General features: G+C 45.0%; 1 protein-coding gene across 1 annotated transcript in view; it reads left to right on the forward strand.

Annotated features, from left to right (window-relative positions):
- Positions 1–26,073, forward strand: part of eepd1 (endonuclease/exonuclease/phosphatase family domain containing 1) — a 43,837-nt gene that overhangs the window by 10,912 nt on the left and 6,852 nt on the right. Inside the window, exons 4-5 of the mRNA XM_083645778.1 lie at positions 11,700–11,751; positions 24,391–24,501. Of these exons, the coding sequence (XP_083501904.1) occupies positions 11,700–11,751; positions 24,391–24,501 (163 nt within the window). The remainder of the gene's footprint in view (positions 1–11,699; positions 11,752–24,390; positions 24,502–26,073) is intronic.

Here is a 26,073-nt window from a genome sequence, read left to right on the forward strand (position 1 = left end):
TTTCATCCCGGTGTCATGTGATGAGGGCTTGTTTTCAGTGGCGCTGTGCTGTGCCACGTCTCCAGTTGACCTCTGACCTGGCTGACAGACAGGTGGCTGGCTGAAAACCACACACAAAGGGAACAGATCGCAGGCAGAACTAGCCTCAGCTTCTCAGAACAGCACGGAGAGGGAGTGGGAAGAGAGAAAAGCAGTCGGAGTGATTGACGTCGTCGCCCACATCTCTCTCGAGTCGGGGGTTTATGTGGGTGGGGTTTCATTTCCTCATTGATAAGCGACTTCTGTATTTGACAGATCGGATGTTTGTTTTTTTAACATTCACATAATGAAGTCAAGCTAAACTAGCAAGCCGTGGGCCGGATCTCAACAAAACCATGTAAAGCTTGTAAAGATGTTCAACCTTTTTCATGTGGAGGCGGTGCCCTAATTTAGTCCACATTAGAGCCATCGACCCCCATTTGATGAGATTTTGTCCTTCAGACCCAAATGTGAGAATATTGTTTTTTGTTATGATATTGATATGATCATTGATATGATTTTGTCCAGAAATCCACGACTTTCCGTCTTGTAGGTAGAGAGATAACGGTGAAACTATGATCAAAACAGCCATTCTCTCTCTAATTGTGTTAACTTCTTGTAATTGGAATAATGCTGAAGTTATTCATCAATTTTCTGGGGACCCCCTCAAGGACCCCTGGTGGCCCCCGGATCCAACGTTGGAGAACCACTGATTTAAACGGTGCAAACTACGGACACACTTGTGGTTTTTATGCACTTTCGAGGTTCAGCAGCTCCGTTCTGTCCGTGTTGTCAGCAGAGCTGGCTGGCTGCCAGATGATAACCTGCCGACTGTGTTTGCGCTGCGGCCAATAAAGGCAATTAAATGCTAATGAGTTGCTGGTGATCTTCCTGCTCTTTGAGAGACAGGCGCACACATCCCAGCTGCTGACTTGTCGCGGTGTTGTTCACCACATTACTGTCTAGTGTCTAATCCTGTCCTCTGCTGTCTGTGGAGCTTGTCCCAACTTGAGTGCACAACACAAGTGTTTATTGTTTCCTCATTTGGGCAAATTCACACCCTCATTCTCATTATGTTGTCTGCACAATTTCACAATTTGTGCATATGTTTTTAGAGGATGTGTGTGCCCAATTAAGCTTATTAATGTACAAGTTTCAGATTGATTTCACCCACTTAGTGGATTGCATTCATTTATTTTGTGAATTTATTTTGGATTTTAGTAGGATCCCCAGCTACTCTTCCTGGGGTCCACACAAAACATAAAAGCATGACAACAGATAAGACACTTACAGACAAAACAACCAAATGATATTAAAATCTGAAAAGTATAACTAATAGTAGATAGCGCCGGTCCTGTTGAAAGCTGATTGGCTTAGAGCTCTCATCACCACACACCCCAGCATTGCAGTTTGTCACCAGGTCAGATTTGGCGGGAAATCATCTGGATTGCTTTATGGCACAAAACAGGAAGAGGGTGCTGAGCTAAAGCTTTCAGAGTTCTGGCAGAAGGTGGAAGGAGTGAAAGGCTGATGGAAAAAATCACTTCCAATATGTTTATCCTCTTCAATAGAGACACAGATGCCAGCAAGGGGAGAGGAGGAACAGGAGGAAACAACAGGGCTTATGGGAAATGTAGTCTAAATTTGAGGAAACCATAGACTGTATAAAAATAGGGACGTATTGGACTTCTGTACAATCTGACTTTTCTTCTCAGCCATACACTGTATAAACGGGTGAGTTATATAAAAATCCACCCCTCGGCCCTCGTACAGTTGTCATGAATGGTGAAATTAACTATAGAGGCCAAGTTGGGCATTTTAACATGGGGGTCTATGGGGAATGACTCTGTTTTGGAGCCAGCCTCAGGTGGCCATTCGAGGAACTTTTTCCGTTCTTGGTACTTCCCGTGTTGGCCACATTTTTCAGAACCGAAGGTTGGGGCTTGGGGGTAAACACTAGCTTTTACAGCACCATTGGTGTGTGGGATAGAGGCTACCAGTCGTCTCCACCACGGTCTCCCTTTTTTTTTTACAGTAATTACACCAAGGTTTCAAATGTAATTTGTCAATGACACATTGAGGAAAAAATCCCACACATGGCAACTTTTAATACTTTGTTATCACAAAATACATACATCCCGCTTCCCAGGCGCCCTAAGAGAGAGTGTTCACATCATTACCTGCATGGTGAGGTTGCAGATACAACACCGTATCTGTGCATTGCAGTGCCCATAAGCCCATTGCAGCTGTTGGGGTTATGCCCCTGAGCTCCCCCGGGACCCGCTGCTCGGGATTATGAGCGAGGCAGGAAGTGAGCGTTGGCAGCAGCGTCACACCTTCAAATCCTTTCCAGGGAAGGAGGGCAGGTGACGATCACACACACCCCACAAACACACAGCCGAGTCCAGCCAACCTCACACACAGCCTCCATCCAACCTCACACACAGCCTCCATCCAAACTCACACAGAGCCTCCACCCAACCTCACAAACAGCCTCCACCCAACCTCACACACAGCCTCCATCCAACCTTACACACACAGCCTCCATTCAACCTCACACACAGCCTCCATCCAACCTCACACACAGCCTCCATCCAACCTCACACACAGCCGCCATCCAAACTCACACACAGCCTCCACCCAACCTCACACACAGCCTCCACCCAAGCTCACACACAGCCTCCGCCCAACCTCACACACAGCCTCCACCCAACCTCACACACACACCCTCCACCCAACCTCAAACACAGCCTCCACCCAACCTCACACACACACCCTCCACCCAACCTCAAACACAGCCTCCACCCAACCTCATACACACCCTCCGCCCAACCTCATACACACCCTCCGCCCAACCTCAGACACAGCCTCCACCTCAGACACAGCCTCCACCCAACCTCACACACAGCCTCCATCCAACCTCACACACAGCCTCCGCCCAACCTCACACACAGCCTCCATCCAAACTCACACACAGCCTGCATCCAACCTCACACACAGCCTCCATCCAACCTCACACACAGCCTCCGCCAAACCTTACACACAGCCTCCATCCAACCTCACACAGCCTCCGCCCAACCTCACACACAGCCTCCACCCAACCCCACACACAGCCTCCATCCAAACTCACACACAGCCTCCATCCAACCTCACACACACCCTCCACCTCACACACAGCCTCCACCCAAGCTCACACACACCCTCCACCTCACACACCCTCCAGCCAAGCTCACACACCCTCTGCCAAGGCCCGGGGCAACTGGAGCGTCCTGTACAGTGGTCTAGTCAAATCACAGGTGTGCTTTTGTGATAGAGATTGGATGCAGTTTGCCACAGTGCCTTGTAGGGTTCAATATATGGAACAGTCAATATACCGCAGTACAAAAGTGACAATTCATATCATGGGGCAGAATCTTTCTATCAACTGTTCTACTGGTGTGCAATGACTATAAGCCGTCTTGACAGGGCTTTCAGATCCAATAGTTATGGCACCAGATCACAGGACTGGTTAGATTTTAATACTGAACTTGGCAACACAGTTTTATGCTAGTATACGAACTTTATGAATGGAACGGACTGCAAATCACTCAATTAGAATAGATTTTCTAGAGCTGCACGATATGCAAAAAAACAATCATATTGCGATTATACTGACAGATATTGCAATTGCCATATGCGATACAATTTTAGTGTGAATGGTAATCTTTGTATTTCATTTTCACTGGGGGGAAAAATACGATAAAAATGTGATGAGATTTTCATAGGGTCTATAGTTCCTTTACGTCTGGCCTGGAGAATAGGATTTGTACTGCAGGCCGCGGGCAGCATCTCTGTAGCACCACAACCACAATGCTTCATTTATATTTAACGGTATGTTAATTTTACCTTTATCAAATAATTGCAGGCTCCTGCGATTTGAATAGCGATTCAATTAATTGCGCAGCCTTAGTATTTTCGCTCTGCCATGGTTACTTTTAACGCAGTGGAATCTCACAGTGACTGTGATGCTTGTGTGACTGTGGCTTTCCTTTGTGAATGTCTTGTTTTAAGTTGTCAAGTCTTGGAAAGGAAGAGATAAAGGCATCTTGGGAGACTAGAGAGAGGTGGTGGAGGATTGGGTGCTGAGGTCATGATGAGGATGGGTGCAGCTTAGGGAGGTCTGTGCTGAGCTGACGCAGGATGCTGGGTGCTCATGTGGACATTTCCATTGGCGCAGCATTTTATTGTGGTGGACAGTGAGTTAGGGGCATTGCCAAGCGAGCTGCCAGCGAGGAGGAGTCACCGGGGCCAATACAGCACTTTCAACCCATTTCCCCCCCCACTGAAACAGACCTGATTTGGGCTGTTCTGCCTCTGACTGACTGCAGTACAGCCCAACCCCCTGAACAGAATATCACCACCGTTGGGTAAAAAAAGCCTTGTATCGTCATGTCAGCTTTCCAGGAACAAAGACAAACTTGCTTGTTTTTTACCCCTATGGGGTTTGTTTTGGCGGGGGACGCACTCTGGATCACAGAGGCAACTCCATTTTCATCAGCAAGGCTGAAACTAAATCACAATCAGCTTTACTGGCCCAGTATTGTACACATACAAGGACTTTGACTCCGGTTTGAGTTGATCTCAAAGTATTCACACACGGAAAAGGCTATGCACAAGTTAAAACAAACAAGGCACTGGTACATTAAATTTACAAATTTTACATGAACTATACAATAAATGTGGTGTAAAGTGTCTATTTTAAATACATATATGTAAAAGTACTACAAGTAGTAGTAGTAGTAATAAATGTATATCAAATTGTGTGTGTTTGTGTGCGTGTGTGTGTGTGTGTGTGTGTGCGCGTGCGTGTGCGTGCGTGCGTGCATGAGTGTGTGCGCGTTCACTGCGCAGGGATATTTCTGTCCCTGGTTTTGAGTGTTCAAACTGTTAAAGTGTCAGAATTGAGTAAGTGCTTCTAATGTTTCAGCTAAGTGTTCAAGTGGTTGGTTTAAGTGTTAATCATCAGAGTGATGGCCTGTGGGTAGAAACTGTTTTTGTGCCTGGTGGTTTTGGCGTACAGTGCTCAGTGGCGCCTCTCAGAGGGGAGGAGTTCAAACAGATCATGTCCAGGGGGAGATGGGTTAGTGATGATCTTTCCTGCCCGTTTCATGACTCTGGAGGAGTACAAGTCCTGTACGGAGGGCAGGTTGGCACAGATGATTTTCTCTGTAGTCCACTCCTGACTGACACAAAATAAACACATTTCAGTGAAGATGGTGCAGATAGATAGATTTTGAAGTGGGTACAGTACATCCAGCTTTGGATGACATAATAGGCTAGTGAACCTTTTCATGTCAAGCTCATTTTAATCTCAGCCTAGCCTACCAACACAGCACACCATATAGTGTCTGATTTTTTTTTTTTTTTTTTTTTTTTTTTTCGCCTGCTATGATTGGGCCATTTGTAATGTTCAGTGATCTACATGGACACTGGCCCGGTTTGGCGGAGTCTCCACTTGATATAAAAATAGGCTGCGCCACCAACATCAAGCACGAGCCCCCCGGGGTTAATGACAAGCATCACCAATCAAATTCTCCCGGAATAATAGGGAACGTAATTGACGTTACTTAGGTCAAATGTGCGCGAGCGTGTGCAGAAAGAGGTGAGAGTCCAACCAAAGAAAGTGATTGGAATGAGGATGAAATGCTATGTGTGCAAAGTCTCATTGATTGGATGGACCTAGGCAAGAAGTGGGCGGGCCTGAGTCCAGCCAGGCCCACCAATAGCTACACGCCTGCTGTAATACCTGGCTTAACAGTTAGGTGTTACTGTTATCACTTTATTACCATAACACCTGAAAGTGAGGGGGACTAAAAGTCTCATTCCCCCCCTATTCTGGCACCAGTGGCAAATACATGACAAACATTAATAGTCAAAATATGGAAAGTGGTTTTGGTACAACTCAACTGCACTTCTAAAATGCAGAGTGAATAAAAAGACAGTAATATGCACTTGAGGCAGAATGGACTGAAATAGCTGTGCTCGCCCAAATCTATGCCTACAGTATGCATTCATATCAGTGTTGTCATGCAAAAACCTTTCACCTCCAGTTTTGGTGAATTTCATATTTTAATTTCAGTGAAAGGATTACAGTTTATTTGCGGCTTGAGAGTAAACTGATTATCTTGATGTCATCTTGGGCTTTGGGGAAAAAGTGATGGACATTTTTCAAAAATGATGTGACATTTTATAGACCAAACAGCGAATCGATTGGTCGAGAAAATAATCAACAGATTAATCGAATAATCAAAAATAATTGTTAGTTGCAGCAGCCCTACAAGGAACCATGTATGTAACCTCAACTGTAGTTAAAACATAATCACCAGAATTGTGAGTTACATGGTTTTCACATGACATTGACACCAGCGATGTTGTCAGCACTCCATCTGTCAGCGTCGTCCACACCTCTCTGACCCTCTGTGTGCTTTTTAGATGTGTCTGCTGGGAAGGCCAGAACATCCTCTGAGATGTTATTTCTATCCAAGGTCCATCTCTCACTGAAGGACTGCTCTCTCTAGATGTCCTCATGTGACCGTTACACGTTCGAGTGTGTGTGCACAGTCAAAACCTGAAACCTCTAAGCCGTAAACAACTTCAAGATTCAAGATATTTTATTGTCACTCCGGTTGTACAAGTCCACTCCTGTGACATTCTTTTGCAGGGAGGCTCTCATTACAGAAACAGTACAAGGTGTATAGGGCATATAAGACTGAGTATAAAGGTGTATAGACAGGGCATACCATATAAGACAGAGTGTCAACAAGGGCAAATCCAGCCCAGGCCCACGTGCGTTGGGGGCAATCCGGCTCGTTGTAAGGCAGCCGATCTGGTCTAACAACTCAGTGCCCTAGTATGCCGGGCTTACTTATTTATACCTGTCGAATCCTGGTATCTATGACATCACCAATGACACCAATGGCTCGAGTGACATCACCGATGACATCACAGTTGCGGCTTCCCGTCGTTTCCATCTATGACTGAATGACTGCCTCACCCCAAAAACACCTCGTCTTGCCCACGTAGCACGTGGGAAAAAGCAATAAGTATATACGTCTCAAAACAGACAAAAACTGTACAAAATAAACCGTACAAAAGAAAAGAAAACTACTTAAGCTACTACTATAACTAATCGCTAAGTAGCATAAACTTACTCTAAAACACCCTCAAATTTACCAAGTATTACAGTATTGTGGAGCACCTGGCAAGTTGCCCTCCTCTCTCGCCGCCATCTTTTCCTGGTATGCACCAATGGCAAGGGGTTGAAGAATCCATAAGTCTTTTTTAAGGTTGGTACAGATCATTTATCTTTGAATTGGACTGTTTTCATGCCAACAAACTCCCCAAAAATGATAAAATAGGCAGTGCCTTTTTCTTCTGGTCAGGGTAGAAACAGCATTCAGACCATCATGGCACACTAACACTGTTCATTGAAAGCCTGACTAATGAAATTGCCTTAAGCTCTTTAATGAAGCAGGTTTTAAAGACCGTTGAGTACAATCCTCCCACACCGCACCACAATGATTTCTCTTGTCAGACATCTCATATAATATAATAAGAACAGGAACTTATTGACTAGCTGCGGTCAGGTTCCCTCTCGATCCTGCCACGCTGACTGGGCAGTATCGACATCATGACAGAGGCTATGCTAATCTGTGCGCTGGATCGAACCGCCAAGGCAGTTGGAAGCGTTTCTCTGCTTTGTGCCATGTCTGATCCTCGGGTCAGTTCAGGTCCCCGGGGGGATGGGGGGACGGGGGGGGGAGGAGACGAGTGATACAGCCGGTGTTTTTCACCACTCACGTCACGGGAGGAGTGATAGATACTCTCATTGTGCACTGATCACACCTATGGGAGGGGAAAGGGGCGTTGTCCCTTGTTTGTTCTGAAAACAGGATCTGGGGACTCGCTGATTACGACGTTGCCGTTCCTGAACTCGCCGGCGGGGCGGGGCTGCACTTGTAGGACAATTTAAATGGGGATTATTGATACTTGTAAATACAGCCTCTGCACAACTGTTATGTAACGATTTCGTTCAGCAAATGATGATTATGGATTTGCCCTGGCCTGATATGACTGTGACATAGGCTTTAGTGGATTGTAATCTAACCCTATCTTGTCTGGACTCGAGGCTTCTTATCTGCATTGTATAAACCCTTCTCACCCTCTTTTATGAGCCAAGATAAGGTACCTTATTTAACCCAAGAAAGGCCAATGAGTTTAGGGGAGACCATCAATATTCCCTTGGATGATTTGGACAATCTTACAACACCCGGTTTGTACAGAAGTTGGTTCTCGGAAAAGTCACAGGGAGATATTTCAGATCTAAAATTCCAAACAAGTGTCAGCTGACCACTGGAGCAACCACTGACTGACGTCCACCGATTCTACCTTCATTTCCTGTAGCTGATGCTCGGCCTAATGCATGGTGACAGAAAGAGTCGGTAAGCATGGCACAATGTAGTGTGCACTCAGGACTTATTAGAGCTATGCTTGCTGCTTGTTCTGCTAAGTAAGTACGGTAGGTCTTAATCCTGACAGTGAACACCTCCACTCCTCTGTGCACTGGGAGTGCACTTCAATTCAATTCAAGCAGCTTCTTCAGCAGGCCGGAACTATTGGGTGAAGGTTGGAGAGGCTTGGAGGGGAATAAGTATATCCAAGGGTCTAATACAGTGATACTCAACTTGCGGCCCACGGGCGCCCCCTGTGTGGCCCGCAATGGAATTGCAAAAAAAAATAATTGCAGTGCACCTGAATGCAACATGCAAGATACCCGCTGAATAAGTGTCCGAATGTTCATGTCATTCTGGCCAATATTCCACTTCTGTTATAGCATTTCAGTCTGGAATATGGAATATCTTTCAATAATCTATGATTTAGCTGCTAAATTGTCAAATACCGCCGTCTGCTCGCTACCCAGGCACTTATGTATGTACTTAACCTATCTAACTATCCGGTGTGCACAACATTGTCAGACTAAACTCCGGCTGACACCCCAAAAACCTACAATCCGCTACAGAAAAATGTATATTGTTTGTTTATTAACTGGCCCCTGGCCTTCTGTTGAGTATCCCTGGTCTAATAGGTGTTTGTTCTGCAGAGGGTTTCATCGGTTCCCCCGCACGTGCTACATCCTGTCAGTGAAAGTCCTCGCTGTCAGATGAAAAGAAGCGGCTGGTGACTGCACATGTATCGGAGGAAGCATGTGAGGGTCTACTCTACACCCTCCCCGGATGGTCAGAGGGGGTGGAGATGGCCGGGACAGCTTAGACAGGGGAAATTGTCCAGGACCAATTGGGAGAAAAAGGGGGGTAATCCTATTTAAAAAAGGTCACTGCCATTTCCCCCCATATGACGTGAATGAATGAACTCAGCGGTCAATCAGAACCTAATAAGTTAAGTGGCCTCATCCCTGCCACGGTTGTCCTTGGGTAAACGCCTCCGCGCTCTCCTTCACACACAAGTGCTGCTGACGTTGCAGAGACATGATGCTGGTACCCGCCGGCCACCTCGCCATCATGGAAATGCTGTGTGTGAATGTGTGTCAGTGTGGGCTGGGGGCAACGCTCTTGTGTAGTAACGGAGCTGGTGTAACACACGACACCAGCAGCATTTCACAAATGGAAAAAACTCTTATGCAATATGATTCTCTCTCCTTCAGGATTAGTAGGTTAGAGGTGAGCAGGTCACTGCAACACCACCACCACGGCTTAGTTTCATTGTGTTGCACCACACTGGACCATGCTTTAGTAATACAGTACTGTAGGGTAGGCCTGAGGAGGCTGTAGGGCAGTTATTCTCAATCCGTTTCAAATCAAGGACCCGTACAAATTAGTCCGCATTAGAGCCATCGACCACTATTGATGAGATTTTTATTGTATTTTAATATTTTGATTTGTCAGATATGACTTTGTCCAGAATTCCATGTTGATCTGTATTGTAGATAGAGAGATAAAAGTGGAACTATGATCAAAACAGTCATTTTTCTACATTCTCTAACTGGGTTAACGTCTTAATGCTGAAGTTTAACAATTGTTCAGTTTGCTGGGGACCCACTGAAACTCCCTCAAGGACCCCTGGTGGTCCCCGGACCACACTTTGAGAACCACTGCTGTAAGGTGTGTGTGTGTGTGTGTGTGTGTGCGCACGTGCGCGCATATGTGTGTGTGTGTGTGTGTGTGTATGGATTGCAGCATAATGCCTTACACACAGTATGTATTCAGTGAAGGAGACAGGTTTTTCTCCTGGCTGCTTTCCACTAAAGATGGTTAATCCAACTGAGCAAGCGAGGAATGTTTTGACGCAAAGCGTATTGTGAAGCAGCAGGGAGAGAGTTGATCTGTGCAGCAGGAGACAGCGTGAGAGAGAGGCGGGCTGCTGCATTTTCTTTTCTTCATTTTTGCAATTCATTGCTTTTTATTGTGCAGAATGTTGGTCTGGAAAACGATTTGAAAGTAAACAGATAAATGTTTATTGGCCTGTAAAAGCCTCTCTTCTGCTGTGTAATGATGTGTTGGCACTTGGAATATCGCACACCACCAGTCCAAAGTCCCCCGCTTATAGACCCTTTTCACAACAATCGTTTTCACGTGGTAAAGCAGGTGTGACCAATACCATTAATGATGGTTCCATTCGATTTAAGCGTCCCAGTGTCAGGGGCCAGGGCCCTCATTAATGTTATTGGTGACACCTACTTTACTTCCTGCTTTACCGCCTCAAAACGGCTGCTGTGAAAAGGGCCTATGCCGGTGAAACTTTCTCACAGTATTAACCAGGTTCAAAAAGCATTTGCATTTGCCCTGAGGAAATGTGGCGTTTATTGCAGCGAGGATCCTGTTATGGTCGTCCCATTACTTTCTCATATCTGTTGTGTCAACAGTGTGTTTGACAGTATAGCATTAGCCTACGTAATGCTACACGTCACAGAATAATGCATAACCCTACAGCAGTAATGCCACCCTGCTTTTGACTTGTGTCATATGAGATGAAACTTTATTATAGAGTGACAAATTCTCGCCGTTGCTAGATTTCCCATGGGGCCTAAAGAAGTGCATTCCCCATTCATTTTTCCACTGTGACACTTTGGAAAAATCCTAAAAGAGTTTTACTTGGTCAAAGCAAGCGATTCAGCGATATTCAGAAGAATCAGGAGAGACGAGAGAACATTTCACTCAGACAAAAAGTGAATATAGCTGAATCGCTTGGTTTATCCAAATAAAAGTGTGTGTGTGTGTGTGTGTGTGTGTGTGTGTGTGTGTGTGTGTGTGTGTGTGTGTGTGGAGAGAACTGATTGATGCTGAGTCGTGTGGCAATAACAATGGGCATCATTATTATTCGTTTTTGAGTTTGTATACCACCCCCACCCCCCCCCCCCCCCGTGTCCATGTGTGTAACGCACGTTGTGCACCCGCCTCTGTATGCACATCTTACTATCTGAGTAATGCACCCTTCAAATAACAGGAAAATACTGTGCCTGTGGGGGTAAGATAGTGTTTAGAACAATGTAGACACTTATAGGAACTATATATCATTTTAATTAATATTGTGTCACAGATAAATGTACTGTATATATGAGCACGTATAAACATAATGTTAGTGAATAAAAACTTTAAAAAAAAATCTCTCTCTCTCTCTGCTTCCAGCATCAAGTTACTGGCAGTCCAGGACCTGCTGGACCGGGAGGCGCTTGACAAGGTAAAGTAGATACCTCCACTGGTCTTAGACTGGGTTAGATACCTCCACTGGTCTTAGACTGGGTTAGATACCTCCACTGGTCTTAGACTGGGTTAGATACCTCCACTGGTCTGGACTGAGTTAGATACCTCCACTGGTCTTAGACTGGGTTGGATACCTCCGCTGGTCTGGACTGGGTTAGATACCTCCACTGGTCTGGACTAGGTTAGATAGCTCCACTGCTCTGGACTGGGTTAGATACCTCCGCTGGTCTGGACTGGGTTAGATACCCCCACTGGTATGGAGTGGAGTGGGTTAGATACTTCCACTGGTCTGGAGTGGACTGGTTAGATACCCCCACTGGTCTGGAGTGGTCTGGAGTGGACTGGTTAGATACCCTGACTGGTCTGAAGTGGACTGGGTTAAATACCCTGACTGGTCTGAAGTGGACTGGGTTAGATACCCTGACTGGTCTGAAGTGGACTGGGTTAAATACCCTGACTGGTCTGAAGTGGACTGGGTTAGATACCCTGACTGGTCTGGAGTGGACTGGGTTAGATACCCTGACTGGTCTGGAGTGGACTGGGTTAGATACCCTGACTGGTCTGAAGTGGACTGGGTTAGATACCCTGACTGGTCTGGCTGCAGTGGACTGGGTTAGATACCCTGACTGGTCTGGCTGCAGTGGACTGGGTTAGATACCCTCACTGGTCTGGCTGCAGTGGACTGGGTTAGATACCCTCACTGGTCTGGCTGCAGTGGACTGGGTTAGATACCCTGACTGGTCTGGCTGCAGTGGACTGGGTTAGATACCCTCACTGGTCTGGCTGCAGTGGACTGGGTTAGATACCCTCACTGGTCTGGCTGCAGTGGGAGCACTGGCCGGTGCTGATATGGGACTTTGTTTTGCAGCCTTGTAAAATTAGATTCTAACAGTGGTTATTTTTCCTTGAGGGGGTTCCAAGCAGGTTCCAAGCAGGTTCCAAGCAGGTTCCAAGGGGGCCCCAACAAAAAGGGGAATCATTTATTTTCACTATAATGACATCATAAGTAACACAATGACAACATGTGTGATTATTTTGGTCATGGGTTTCACACACTTTCTGTAATAATAAAACAACTTATAAAAGCAAAAACCGTATCAGATGGGGGACCCTGGGACAAAATCTGATCAAATGGGGACCGTGGTAAACTAATTAGTGTGAGTTTAGGGGTCTTTGACATGAAAAAGTTGAAGAAGCAGTGGCTCACCACTCACGGAAATGCAGTGAGAAACTAAAGCTCAGCGCTTCCCATATTTAATCTGCTCTCATGCAAATGTGCCTGCTTTCCTCTCTGTGTCACTGCACTCTCACCGTCTCCTTCCCCAGTGTGAATGTCTCTTCTATTTCCAGGCTCACATTTGGGTTTGAACTGTGTTAAGGCTCTCCTGTGGTTTCACTGCTATAAATATGACAGTTGTTGCTATGTGTGGAGGGAGGCCGTCTTCTAAGGTGGTGTCAGGAACCTGGATACATACAAACACCCCCTGCTTCTATCTCGCCCTCCACGACCCCTCTGTCTGTGTGTGTGTCATATTGTGATTGTACTGACATAAGGCCTGTGTCCACCTAGCGTCTTTTTCCGACCGAAGTACGCTGAGAAGGGTTCGATTTAACAGTTAATTTCACAATTAACATCTGAAACTAACGTTAGTTCAGTGCGGTAGTAGCTTGATAGCTGACAGCTAACATTAGCAAACAACACACATACAGTGATTTAGCTCAACACTCACCAGAAATATTAAGTGTCTAGCCAATCTGCTCCCACAATTGAGCCTTTCTGTCTCTGTTGCGATAGTTTCTCCATATGATTAGTTGCCAGAAAAGGAGCAACCGACACCAGCGTCTTTCTGAAAAGTTAAAATATTTTCAGCTGGAAGCGCTGGGAGTCGGGCGCACAAAAATGCCGGAGCGCTGTGAAAATAGACGCTGGGCGCTGCGCACTTTCTCTAGACGTCCGTGTGCGCCCGCATACGCTCTCCCCCCATTGGAAACAACTGAAAATAGACGCCGGAGATTTTCGTGGCAGTGGCAATTTCTCTATTGCTTTTTCACACAAAAATAAAATCAAAATGTCATGTGATTTTTACTGGGGTCTGTACCAAACAAGCATGTTCCCTTACCGTCTGGAGAATATAATTCGTAGGCTGCCGGGGCATCTCTCTAGCACCACAATGCTTCATTTAATGCTATGTTCTCACACCTTTTGCCTTTATTAAATCATTGCAGGCTCCTGCCATTAGGATATTGCACTTAGCCATATTGCGATTGTGATTGGATTAATTGTGCAGCCCTCGTACCAACAGTCTCACCACATGTTGTGAAAAGAGCACAGACTGATGTATTGTGGACACACATCGTGTGTTTTAGATTTTGGTGATGATCCGTATCTGGGCTTAAGACAATTTTGTTTTTTAGCTATTCCTGCTGTTGCTGATGGGGAAAGTCCAACATCCAGCAATTCCAAGTCGGCAGCTTAACAGCGTCATATTTATGTGCTTTATTTATAAAAAGGAAAAAAGAAAGAAAGAAGACAAACAATAAACAAACATAAGCCGTTGTGCTGCAGCTTTGCAAGTTGAGAAATTGTTCAGTGGTGGACGTACAGTATGTACTGTACCAGTTGACCTTAGGCTGCCTTGAACATGACATTACTTCCACTGATGTAGTGAAGCATCATCGTGGTGGATCACATGGTGGACTGTTCTCTCCATGGGTCTTCAGGTGGCTGTGGAGGTCAGTGGTGCTGCAGACACTACACTATGTGACAGTGACTGGGGTTTGGCTCACTGATGCTCCGTCTCTCCTTGGCAAAGCTTTGGCTTGGCTAAAACAAACTAATCAACTAGCCTGGTAGCTAACTGTAACTAAAACAGTTTGGTTTGCGTGGGGGAGACAAGCTAAAACGATATAGTTAAGGTAAACGGGTAGGTAAACAATTGGTTTAGGGTCAGGTTCATTCAACTGAAATGTTGGTTTGAGGTTAATAATTTGGTTATGGTTAAATAAGAAAAACGTTCACTGATAATGAAAACTTCACTCACAGTAGAGAGTTGGAGTTGAAGGTAAATCTATCTGTCACACACATGGGCAAAATGCGGCCCCGGTGGGGGGTTGGGGGGGGCCTGGCCCCTGGACCATCTCAATCCGGCCCCCAAGGTCCTCAAAGAAAAACAAAACAACCCCCAAAAACGCAATAAAAGCCAGACTTATGTTAATAAATCTCATCTGCTACAACCATTGGATTTGTATCACTATTATATCGGGAGATTAACGAGAAATTACCAATCACAACGGGAGAGAGGGTTGAAAATAGGGAGACTCGCGTGAAAATCAGGTGTTGGCAGGACCAGGTATGATCTAGAATTCGTGGCCCTTCACGTATTTGATGTATGTCAGTATGGCCCTCTGGCCTATGTGCACCCCCGACCTCTGCACTCCACTGCACTATTTCAATGTCAAACTGCCTGTTTGCAGCCATGTCTCGTTCTTGCGATTCTTTCCTGGTGGGAGTCTGTGAGAACAGATTTCTCTCTCTTCCTGCACATTTATATATTTATATACAGTATATATATATATTTATACTGTATATTTGCATTTACAAGACTTGCTCTTTTCACAAAAATGTTGAGAGACGAGGCTGTTAGCACGGTGGCTGGGGAAAACCCTTTGCTGCATGGATGTGACAGGCTAACTCCAGCAGCTGTAGAAACAAAGTACGGTAGTTAAACACAGCATTGGCCCACTAATATATTCAAAGGATGTCATCCAATCAGGTCACCTCACTGTCCTGCTGCGTATTCCCCAGCCTGGAGATGCAGGCAGAAGGCACAAACGCGCTGATGCACGGATGAACCCCCCCTAAAAATGTCAGAGATTGACGCGCGGCTTGATGCAAAATGATGCCTTCCTGTTCAGCCACCATAGCGTTGTTGTTTCTTGCGAACATGTACCGGTAATGTAATTTTCTATATTGGCTGCTCAACGGATGCTTGGCAGAGAAATGGAGCTTGGTCCTCTCCTGGAGAGGGAAGTAGGTCAAGAGAGAGAGAGAGATGTGAGGGTGAGTTACTTTTGGACAAGTGCTGGCCCACATCACAGGCTCTTCTCCTGCCATCCTCCCACACAGACTTTCTGCTTGTTACACTCTATTCACTGTCATCTGGGCCCCTGGTGCTCCTCTCCTCTCCTCTCCTCTCCTCTCCTCTCCTCTCCTCTCCTCTCCTCTCCTCTCCTCTCCTCTCCTCCTCTCATCTCCCTCTCTCCTCTCCTCTCCTCTCATCTCCTCTCATCTCATCTCCCTCTGGCTCAGATGGTTCTCTCTGCAGACCCAGTGGGAGAGGAGGCGCTTTGACTTTTCTCTTCCTTTTTTCAGAATTTCTCCCATTTTCTCCCCAATTATACTTGGCCAATTCCCCCCTGCTGTCCCGGTCGTTGCTTGCTCCACCCTCCTGTCCTGATCTGGGAAGAGCCGTATGGCTATAGCACATGCTTCCTCCAATACATGTGCAGTCGCCGGGCGTTTCTTTTCACCTGACAGCGAGGAGTTTCACCGGCAGGACGTAGCACGTGGGAGGATCATGCTATTCCCCCCCAGTTCCCCTCCCCCCGACCGACCGGGGGATGTGCTAGTGCACCGGCGCTTCCCACCCGCAGACACGGCCAAATGTGGCGCGTGCGTTTACCTCTACACTACCCAGACGCCCCTGCTTTTTCTGTCATGTCTTTCACTCCACTCGCCGCAGCGCAGCGTGCCATAATGTATGTTTGACATGGGTTCCTTGTGATCTCTCTTTTTCACGATTCTAGTAGTCTATCTATAGTGATAGTTTAGATTGTGTCTTTTTCCCTCAGTAATGTCATTGTTCTTGTGCTTTGATGCTGTGGTTGGAATGGGTATATATATAGTTTGTTCAAAACTAGGTGTCTAAACTAAGATTAGGTGACATATTGAGCTGATTGAGCCTTTTATTAAGAATCCGATACATTGGGGAAACTGAATACTCTTGGCATGAAACTGGTCAAATCAGAAGATCAGGTGAGGCCGGCCCCTCATGTGAAACTTGGAAAGGCTCATGTTGACCGTGGTGTTTGACCTACAGTGTGCAGCTTGACATTATGTTTGCTGTACCACAGAAGCAGGATTACATTTGGTCTGGAAATGTTGTTTGAATAAAGTGAGTACAGATGATGAGGCAGTGTGGCAAGTTTTGTTATTTTAATGTCCCTACACAGACACACCTAACAAGACTTATGTGTTTTATTTTTTATTGTATTACCTGTTTTTGTATTACCTTTGCTGTACTTGACTTCCTTGGCACTGTTCCGGGTTGGTTTTGACCATTATAACGGAGAACAAACATCAAGCAAAAATTGCCAGAAGTCTATTTGGAAGCTATATTTGATAGTTTGGTGACGACCTGCTAATCATTTATCACATGGACCAAATAATATCTTGCCAGTCATCAGTCGTTGCTCCACTTCATCCCCAGAAAAAAAGTTTTGCTTAGTGATATTAGATGCAGAGATTTTGCCACAGTTTAAAGTTTAGCAAATTCACAGCCCCGACTTTACATTGACATTTTTCTGTCTTTAGTCACTTGAGTGTGTGTGTGTGCTGTTGTGTTTTGCTGCTGGCCCCTGTGGTAACACTTACCCCACATTGTACCCTGGAGGAATCCCTAAAGTCCCGTACAATTGATGATGTAGTGGTAAATCAAAAGGAGGGTGACCTATGACCTATACAGCTGAACAGTTGTGTGAAATCTTTTCCCCCGGAAGTGAGTTTCCCCATTCATTCTCTCCATATACATTTAGAAAAATCCTTATATAACCAGTTTTAACGCTGGAGCCAAGCCAACCCGTGACGACCTACTGAATCATGAGTGACCATAAAACATTTCAGTTGGAGCAAGAATTTTAAAAATAACATCGGGGACGGACGGACGAATTTTCGATTCAGTATTTTTAGGTCTCTCCTCCTGTAGTCTAGCAACATCCAGATCATTGTAATAAAATGCCTATGAGAAAATCTCATTGCGACTTTTATTAGTCACACCACGTGCCAGTTTTAGACTGTTATCCTCGTTCTGTTTGGTAGCTAAGGAACTCTATGTCGTCTGTGGTTAAGCAATGATTAATTCTACTATAAAAGGCTGTGTTGTTTCCTGGTGGTTGTTATGAAACAGAAAGGCTTTGCGCAGATCCTGTGGTTAATGTAATATAGACACATCATAGGATATGGACTAGCACCGCACAAAAAAAACCCTGCTTAAAAAAACATGTGCACCCCCACACACACAGACTCCCTCTTCCCTCCCGTCATACAACTTGTTTTTCCCCCGACAAAAAAAGATAAAACACATTAAGCAAATATAAAAGTATGTGTCAGGGTGTGGTAGAAGCCTAAAGCAGCTTATATGAAAACCACGCCCGAAAGACATGCAAAAGGTACAGTCCAAACATACAAAATCACTGATACATTTGATATATTACACATATAGTTCAAAAGATTGCTCTGTAAAATAAGTGTAGACTTATAGTTAAAGGGGAAAAAAATGCAGAGAAGCAGGAGTATTGCCGTATTAACAGTTTGAATAAGAGTTTCTAAGACACAAAACGTGATGCAAAACGTGACTAACAGACACCGCCCGCCCGTCCCTATAGGCATTTTATTATAGGATATACAGTGTTTCAGTGTGTAAATATACAGTATATTACAGTGTTTCAGTGCTTTGTGGCAACACCGACACAGCAGAGCGGTGAGAAGAGTGCTTATCATGTGACGTCTTATCATGTGACCTCTTCTCATGTGAAGGCGTCTTTATGCTGAGCATCCTGAGTCTTCTCTGTTATGTGAAGCAGCATGCAGTTTGCTCAGGTTTCACACGGCACTGCGGGGTGTGCCCTGGGGCTCGGTATCGCTACTCGATATCGGTATCGTCCAAAATAACCCAGTACCACCAAGTAGTATCGAAACGTCTCCAGTCAAACGATACCTGCATCCGATCCTTCTTGTACACAGATCTAGAAAAAGAATACTGTATTTGTATGGTTTTGCTCGCAGCCAATCAACACAAGTGTTCTATTGAATGCGACGTGTGATTGACCCATTACCACAGCAGCTACAACCCATAGAGTCTGTGGTGGTGAATGAATCAATTAGAAAATGAATCAATGAATAAAGTAGGAAAAAAATAATTGTTTGAAGTACTTTATTGGTATTTTTAAGGGTACTGGTATCGTAATGTTTTGAACGATACCCAGCCCTAGTTTGAGCTGATGTGGGGGAGTGATGGTGCACAGAACAGAACAGAACAGAACAGTGGTGCACTGTTGCCGGTCGGGGATCCTGTGAGCGGTTTTTACCTGGGGAATTGAAAAAGATCTCAACACGCATGACTGGATATTTCTTTCTAGCCTCTATTGAATGAGGTCATCTCATGAGATCCAGATCTCTGTGTCAAGAGAGACCTGATAAGAAGATCCATCCATAATGACGACAAAGAAAATCATTAACCTTAAAGAATGAGATATCAAATCATTCGGGTGGCAGGACATTCTGATTTCAAAGTGTTTTGCAGTCTGTTCCATTTATAAGGTTCATAGTACCAGAAACCAACGAGCGAACTAAACTAACTAGTCCTGCGATCTGGATTCAAAAGCCAGTAGAGATGTGAGGTGCAGGAGCCTTATAGATAAATAGAATGCAATGCATTTCCCTTCTCCTTGTTGAAGACCACCACCCATTCATTTGAATATAAATCACAATGGTGAGTCTAAATGTAATCTCCTGTCATAAAACAGAAGGCGCTGTGGTAAGCTGCATCCAGTGGCTTCAAAGTGAAGGACTCAGCTTGTGAATCCATAATCAAACAGACATGACTATGGATTGTGCAATGTTTTTCTTGTGTTTTCTAAAGATAAGCAGCATGCTGTGTTTCTGGACAAAAATCCAATTTTCGTCCTCAGTCTTTCAGCAAGGTGGTCCACAAAAGAGAGTAATAATAAACATTAGGGAACAGAAGAAAGGAATCGTCACAAGACTGTGTTGAACATAGTTACAGGTCTTACACACCCCTCTGTCTGCACCACTGATTAACGCTACCGTAATTAGATAATTAAATCCCGTGGCAGTGGAAGAAAAGCTTATTTTAATAAATGTAATATAATGTAGTGTTGTTTCCTCTACCTGGGCTAGTCCGTACGGGGCAGGCAGACCTGCTTGTAGGAGTCTGGCCTCAGCCAGGTGATTCCTCGCGGCCTGGGCCTCCTGCCAGGGCCTTGACTGCTGCGCTCGCACTCACGCTGAATCATGAGGGCGCTTTGTGTTTGGCCAGAGCACTAGTGAAGAAATCCATCCTCATATCCCATACAGACACCATGGCCCCCGGGGGAATATATGATGCACGTAAATCCTGTTGGGCTTTTCAAACCTCCCACAGTTTGAAATTGCTTTATTATTACTCTTATTATTGGGGGCTCAAGCTGAAACCCTGTTGTTTATTGTTATTATTGCTTACTCAGTGGTGGGCGGGTGGAAGCGGAATCGCTTGACTGTGGTTGTAGTGCAATATGTCTCACTGCAGCCTGAAGAAGATACATACTGTGTGTGTGTGTGTGTGTGTGTGTGTGTGTGTGTGTGTGTGTGTGTGTGTGTGTGTGTGTGTGTGTGTGTGTGTGTGTGCGTGTGTGCGTGTGTGTTCGTTCTTGGATTGCTATACTTATGAGGATCAAATGTACACAAGGATACGAAAGTGAAAATCCTCCAAAGTGGGCACATTATTCTGGTCCTCACTTCTACAAGGATTAGAACTTGAGTTAAGGGTTAAGGTTAGAATCATACACTATGGGCGTCTGGGTAGTGTCGAGGTAAAAGCACTTGTCTAGTCTAACACTGCAGAGACCTGGGTTCTGAACACAGGTCTCTCCACAGTGGTAGGCAAGTGCTTCAATTCCTGGTAGTGGTACTTTCAGCTTCTTGGTCAGACGTTCCTACAGACGTTGGCCGTGTCTGCGGGTGGGAAGCCGGTGGGGGTATGAGTCCTAGTCACTGCACTAGTGCCTCCTCTGGTCGGTTGGGGCAGCTGTTGTTCGGGGAGGGGGGGGGGGGGGGGGCACACATAGCGTGATCCTTCCACGTGCTACGTCCTGCCGGTGAAACTCCTTGCTGTCAGATGAAAAGAAGCGACTGCACATGTATCGGAGGAAGCATGTGCTAGTCTACAACTCTCCCCAGCTCGGCAGAGGGGGTGGAGCCACGACTGGGACGGTACAACTGGGGAGAAAATGGGAGAAACATCTGAAGGGAAAAAAAGAAAAAAAAAAAAAAGAATAAGTGATCTGTGAAATCATTTGTTTGGTTGGGTCACCGTACTTCAAATGTTCATCTGTGTGATTTCACCATGGGCCACTCTGTGTGTTAATCTGTGTGATTTCACCATGGGCCACTCTCAGTGTGTTAATCTGTGTGATTTCACCATGGGCCACTCTGTGTGTTAATCTGTGTGATTTCACCATGGGCCACTCTCAGTGAGTGTGCGTGCGTGTAGGTGGGCTTCCTCCGACTCTCCTGGCATCCCACAGGGAGGCTCTTCCTCTGTGGTTAAATATAGAGGCAGGAGCAGGTCGCCTCCGTGTCCACGTTCCCTTCCACATCGCTCCCGTTGCTTGCATTTGTTCCGTTTCCACACGGAGCTGCCAGTGTGCGTAATGTTAACCCCCCCCCCACACACACACACACACACACACACACACATGGAGCTGCCAGTGTGCGTAACGTTAACCCCCCCCCCACACACACACACACACACACACATGATCTGTAGTAACACAGCTCTGCGGAGAGCACTGCCTCCCAACTATGCGGCAGCACTACCCTTGGCGTCACGCACCGCGCGCACGCATTTTCCACGGTGCGCTGCGCTCAAAAGTTCAAATTGTTTCAACTTTGACCTCCTTACCGCTGACCTTTCTCCGCTCCAGCTCACGGCGAGAGAAGAGAAGATGGCTTATCATGTGTGTGAAGGCAGCGTCACTCACCGACCGACCGACCGCAGCACGTTACACCACCGCCGGTTCCGACCGGGCCTCCCTCTGTCATGTAGACAGAAGGGACAGCTTCCTCTTTCTGAGCGGCGTTTCCTCCGTGACATGAGATGGGAGCACTTGAGTTCATTGAACTCTGTTGTATCTTAGCGACTGCTGAGTAAAAACATGTTTTTCCTTGAGGGAAAAACTGCCCTCAAGTGGTTTAACTCGTCCAATGAGATTATTTCTTCCTCCAGAGCAGCTCGGAGAAATGTTTGTAGAACTAAAACAGGCGAATAGTAAACATGTTGTCCGCAACCAGTGATATGGGACACGACTCGTTACATCATCATTTTTGCCAAACTGCGATAATAAATCTATTTCTGGTTCAATCAGATTGAATGAAGTTCTTGTTTGTAAGCATTAACAGCAGATTCTCCTAGATCAGCAGTTCCCGGCCCTGGGCCGCAGCGATATTGCAAGTGGGCCGACAAATCATTACACTGTAATATTTTTTTGTATTTTCTTTTTCCATTAAACAAATAAAATAAAATAAAACTTGCTGATGGACAGCTCCTGGAAAACTAACGCTGCAAATGCAACATGTTTCAAATGCTGTGTTAGTGACTGGAAAATACAAAGTCCTCTGAGAACACATTATTTGGCCTCCGTATTTTTTATGGGAAAAGAGGTGGGGCGCGAAAAGAGATTTTCAAGTGGGCACGAGTTGGAAAAGGTTGGGAACCGCTGTCCTAGATACACTCTTTTGTCAGAGTGTAACCTATATTTCCACAAATTAAACAATTAAATTCCTGAGACATACAAACGTATTAATATTTAAATTCAGGAGACACAAACGATTGTACAAAAAGACCCCTGGCACCTGTAATTTTTTCCATCACACACCCTGAGCCGCCCTGAGGACATTCCATCCCAGTTGACAGTTGTGTGTATGGACTTTTTTTAAACAATATTTCTCGCAAATCCTGATGCAGAGGACAGTATAGAATGAAATGGATTTCATTCTCCACTTCATTCAACTCACAGTATTCACAGATTCTTCCATCCTCAACTACCCCTCTGTATCTTCCTGTTTACATGTGTAATGGCAGAATGCCACATCTTATCTGTGCACAGAGTGACCTCTTACTTTTAGACAAATTATACAAAACATATTTTTCACTTTTATCATCTTTTTTAAATAAACAATTCTTAGTTTTGGCTTCTGCCAAATTTCTTCAGCATTTAGCCCGGAGTTGGTATTTGAAATCCTCTACATTCACAAACACTCTTTGAAAATATTTTTTTTTAAGACCACACTCCTGTAATAAATCAAAAATTGCAGATACCCATTCCCCTTCAACAGACAGATCCCAATAGAAAACCTGACTAGTGAGCTAGTACTAGGGGTGGGATTCACCAGATGCCCACGATACGATACTGAAACGATACTTGAGTCACGATACGATAGTATTGCGATACTGCGATATTTTCGATATTGCGATATATCGATATTGCGATATATTGAATATTGCGATATTTCGATATATTGCGATTTCTTACATTTTCAACTGCAAATGATGTCCCCAAAGGAAAACTTTGTCATCATCTGATTTACCGTATATAAGAACAATTTTTCAGTCTGTACATCTGACTTCAACCATTTTATTGCAGCAACATTGTCAAGTAGACATACCAACAACTTTCATAAAGTCATGTCATAGTTGCATGCACCTGACAAACTGAACTGTTTGTTACAGTCTACTTACAGTCCACCTTAACTGGATGTGTGTGTGGACTACTGTACTTATGTAGTTTTTGCAACTTCACTTCACTTACACAAAACATCTTGTGCAGCCCATTCAGTAACTGGGGAATTTGTAAATTACTGTTATGACAAAACTGTTACTGTTAAAACAAAATGAAAATATGCTACCGTTTGTTTACTGCTGGCCTTGGAACTAAAGTTTATAGTAGCCCGGTGGCCTGGCATGGCCTGCAAAAAAAAAAAAAATTTTTTTTTTTTGCAATATCGATACAATATCGTCAGGCAAAATATCGCGATACTGTGGTGTATCGATTTTTTTCCCCACCCCTATGAGCTACCCTGTTGGTTGGTAAATCCAACAGCCTGTTCCAGAGACTCACCATGCTGGCCTTCCATCTAATTTCACAGGAGTCCCACCCCATGTCTCCATTGACTGCCAGAATCGGTGCATATTGATGAAGACCCAAACTAACTTACTAACAAACAAACTAATGAACGGAGGGACGGAGACGATCCATAGTCCCGCCTTCGGAGGGGGACAACTACAATGTGCTTATAATGCCTTATGAGCAACATTTCAAGTGAAGTGTTACCAAAATAAACTACATCTGCTGTGTCAACTCTAGTCTAAATGATGGAGTTTAACTAACAACTATCTTCTCTGTGCATAGCGCTGTTTTTATTTTGTCTTCATAACTTGACTTGGTGTGTGTTGACAGGCTGATCACTAATATACTGTGACTGTATTTCTCCCTCTGTGTTCTGGTGCAGTTCTGTGTGTGACTGATAGTATTTCTCTCTCTGCTTTGTGTTGTGTTGCAGTTCTGTGTGGAGTTGAACCAAGGCACACTGGCCAGCGTACGCAAGTGGAAATGGCCACGGGGGCTGTGGAAGAGTGCTGTGTCTGAAAAGCCCACAGGACACTCCAGCAAGGTATGGCAGCCATCTTTCTCTGATGCCCCTCCCCTTCCTGCTCTGTCTTTGCCCCGCCCCCTTCCCCCCCCAAAGGGAGGACTACAGTCTCCATCCGTTCGTTAGTTTGTTAGTTAGCCACACTGTGACCTTGACTTTGTGCCACTAGGGGGTGGCATTGACAATCAATGGACTGACCCATGACCATATCACTGGTGGGGGGCAACATTTACTATTCACTTGTTAGTTTGATTGTTTATGGGCTGTCCTGTAAATATCAATAATATTTATTATAGTATTGATTTTTAGTATCTGGGGGGGAAACATTCAAAACTTTTTTAATGAAAATCGATTTAAATTGAATATCATGCTAGTATCGTACTTCAAGTACTTCAACAAAAAAATATCTGTATCGGCTGTATCAGCTTTCACAACCGAACGTCGAACCCTGTTTATTATTACTGAGCGTAAAAACCTTTCAAATCTGTCTTCCCCCGCAAGTTTTTTTTTTAATCAATACAGAGCGAGGCCTCAATACAGAGCGAGGCCATGCACTCCAACACTGTTTGCTTCTCAAGGGCATCTGAGGCTCCAGTAAAAGTAAATCTCTGTGATTTATTCGGCCCTCAAGAGGTTGCTGCGTTTCTCGCTAACGTCTGCCCAAACATCAGCCAGACCTGGAGACAGATAGCACTGTTTGTCCACAGTGGAAACGCAGCCAGCAGATGACCCCTCATGATAGAAAGTGGAGCTGGGGCCATCGCGTCTCTCGCTCACAGAGCTGGGGCCACCGCGTCTCTCGCTCACAGAAGACGGATGGTTGAGATAATGAGGAGGGGTCATAAAATACCCCCCCCCCCCTTCCCCCCCCCTCTACTGCCCCTTTCTCTCCCAGCACACTCGGCAGTTTGTCAGCCTGCTGTATTGTTGGGATGCTCGGGAATGGAGCAATAATTTCCCCCCGCTGGAGAACAGAGTCTGGCTTTTATTTGATTACCAAGGCAGTACTTTACTTGAACTGGTGCTCACAAGGCATTATAATCAAGCCCCAACCTCCGGTTCTGAAAAATGAAGTCAGCCGAATGGCCACTTGAGACTGACTGCAAAAGTGAGTCATTCCCCATAGACCCCCCCTGTTAAAATGCCCGACTTTACAGCAGAAATATGTTGACAGCCTGGTTAAAAATAAATGCTTTTGGTCTCTATAGCCAATTTCCCCCATTCATGACAACTGTTTGGGGGCCAGGGGAGTTTTTATATAACTCCGTTATATAACTCTGTTTGTACAGTCTATGGCTGCAAAGAGAAGTGTGATTCTACAGAAGTCAACTACTTCTCATTCATTTATTAACTCAGTAAACATTTTCTTAATTCATTTTATAAATGATGGTCCCATTTAGAGTAAAATAGACAATAAATCAGACTAGAGAGCAGCAGACTCGAGGATTCAAAACAGGAGCTCAGAATCCAATAGGTGGCTATGTCCATATTTTTATACAGTCTATGATTATAATGCATCATACTGCATCACATTATGCACATTGTGAATGCATGGTAATTATTATAAATCAGAGCCAAGCATCAGATATGGTA

The sequence above is a fragment of the Poromitra crassiceps genome, assembly GCF_964638095.1.
Source record: "Poromitra crassiceps genome assembly, chromosome: 11".
Taxonomy (NCBI): Eukaryota; Metazoa; Chordata; class Actinopteri; order Beryciformes; family Melamphaidae; genus Poromitra; species Poromitra crassiceps.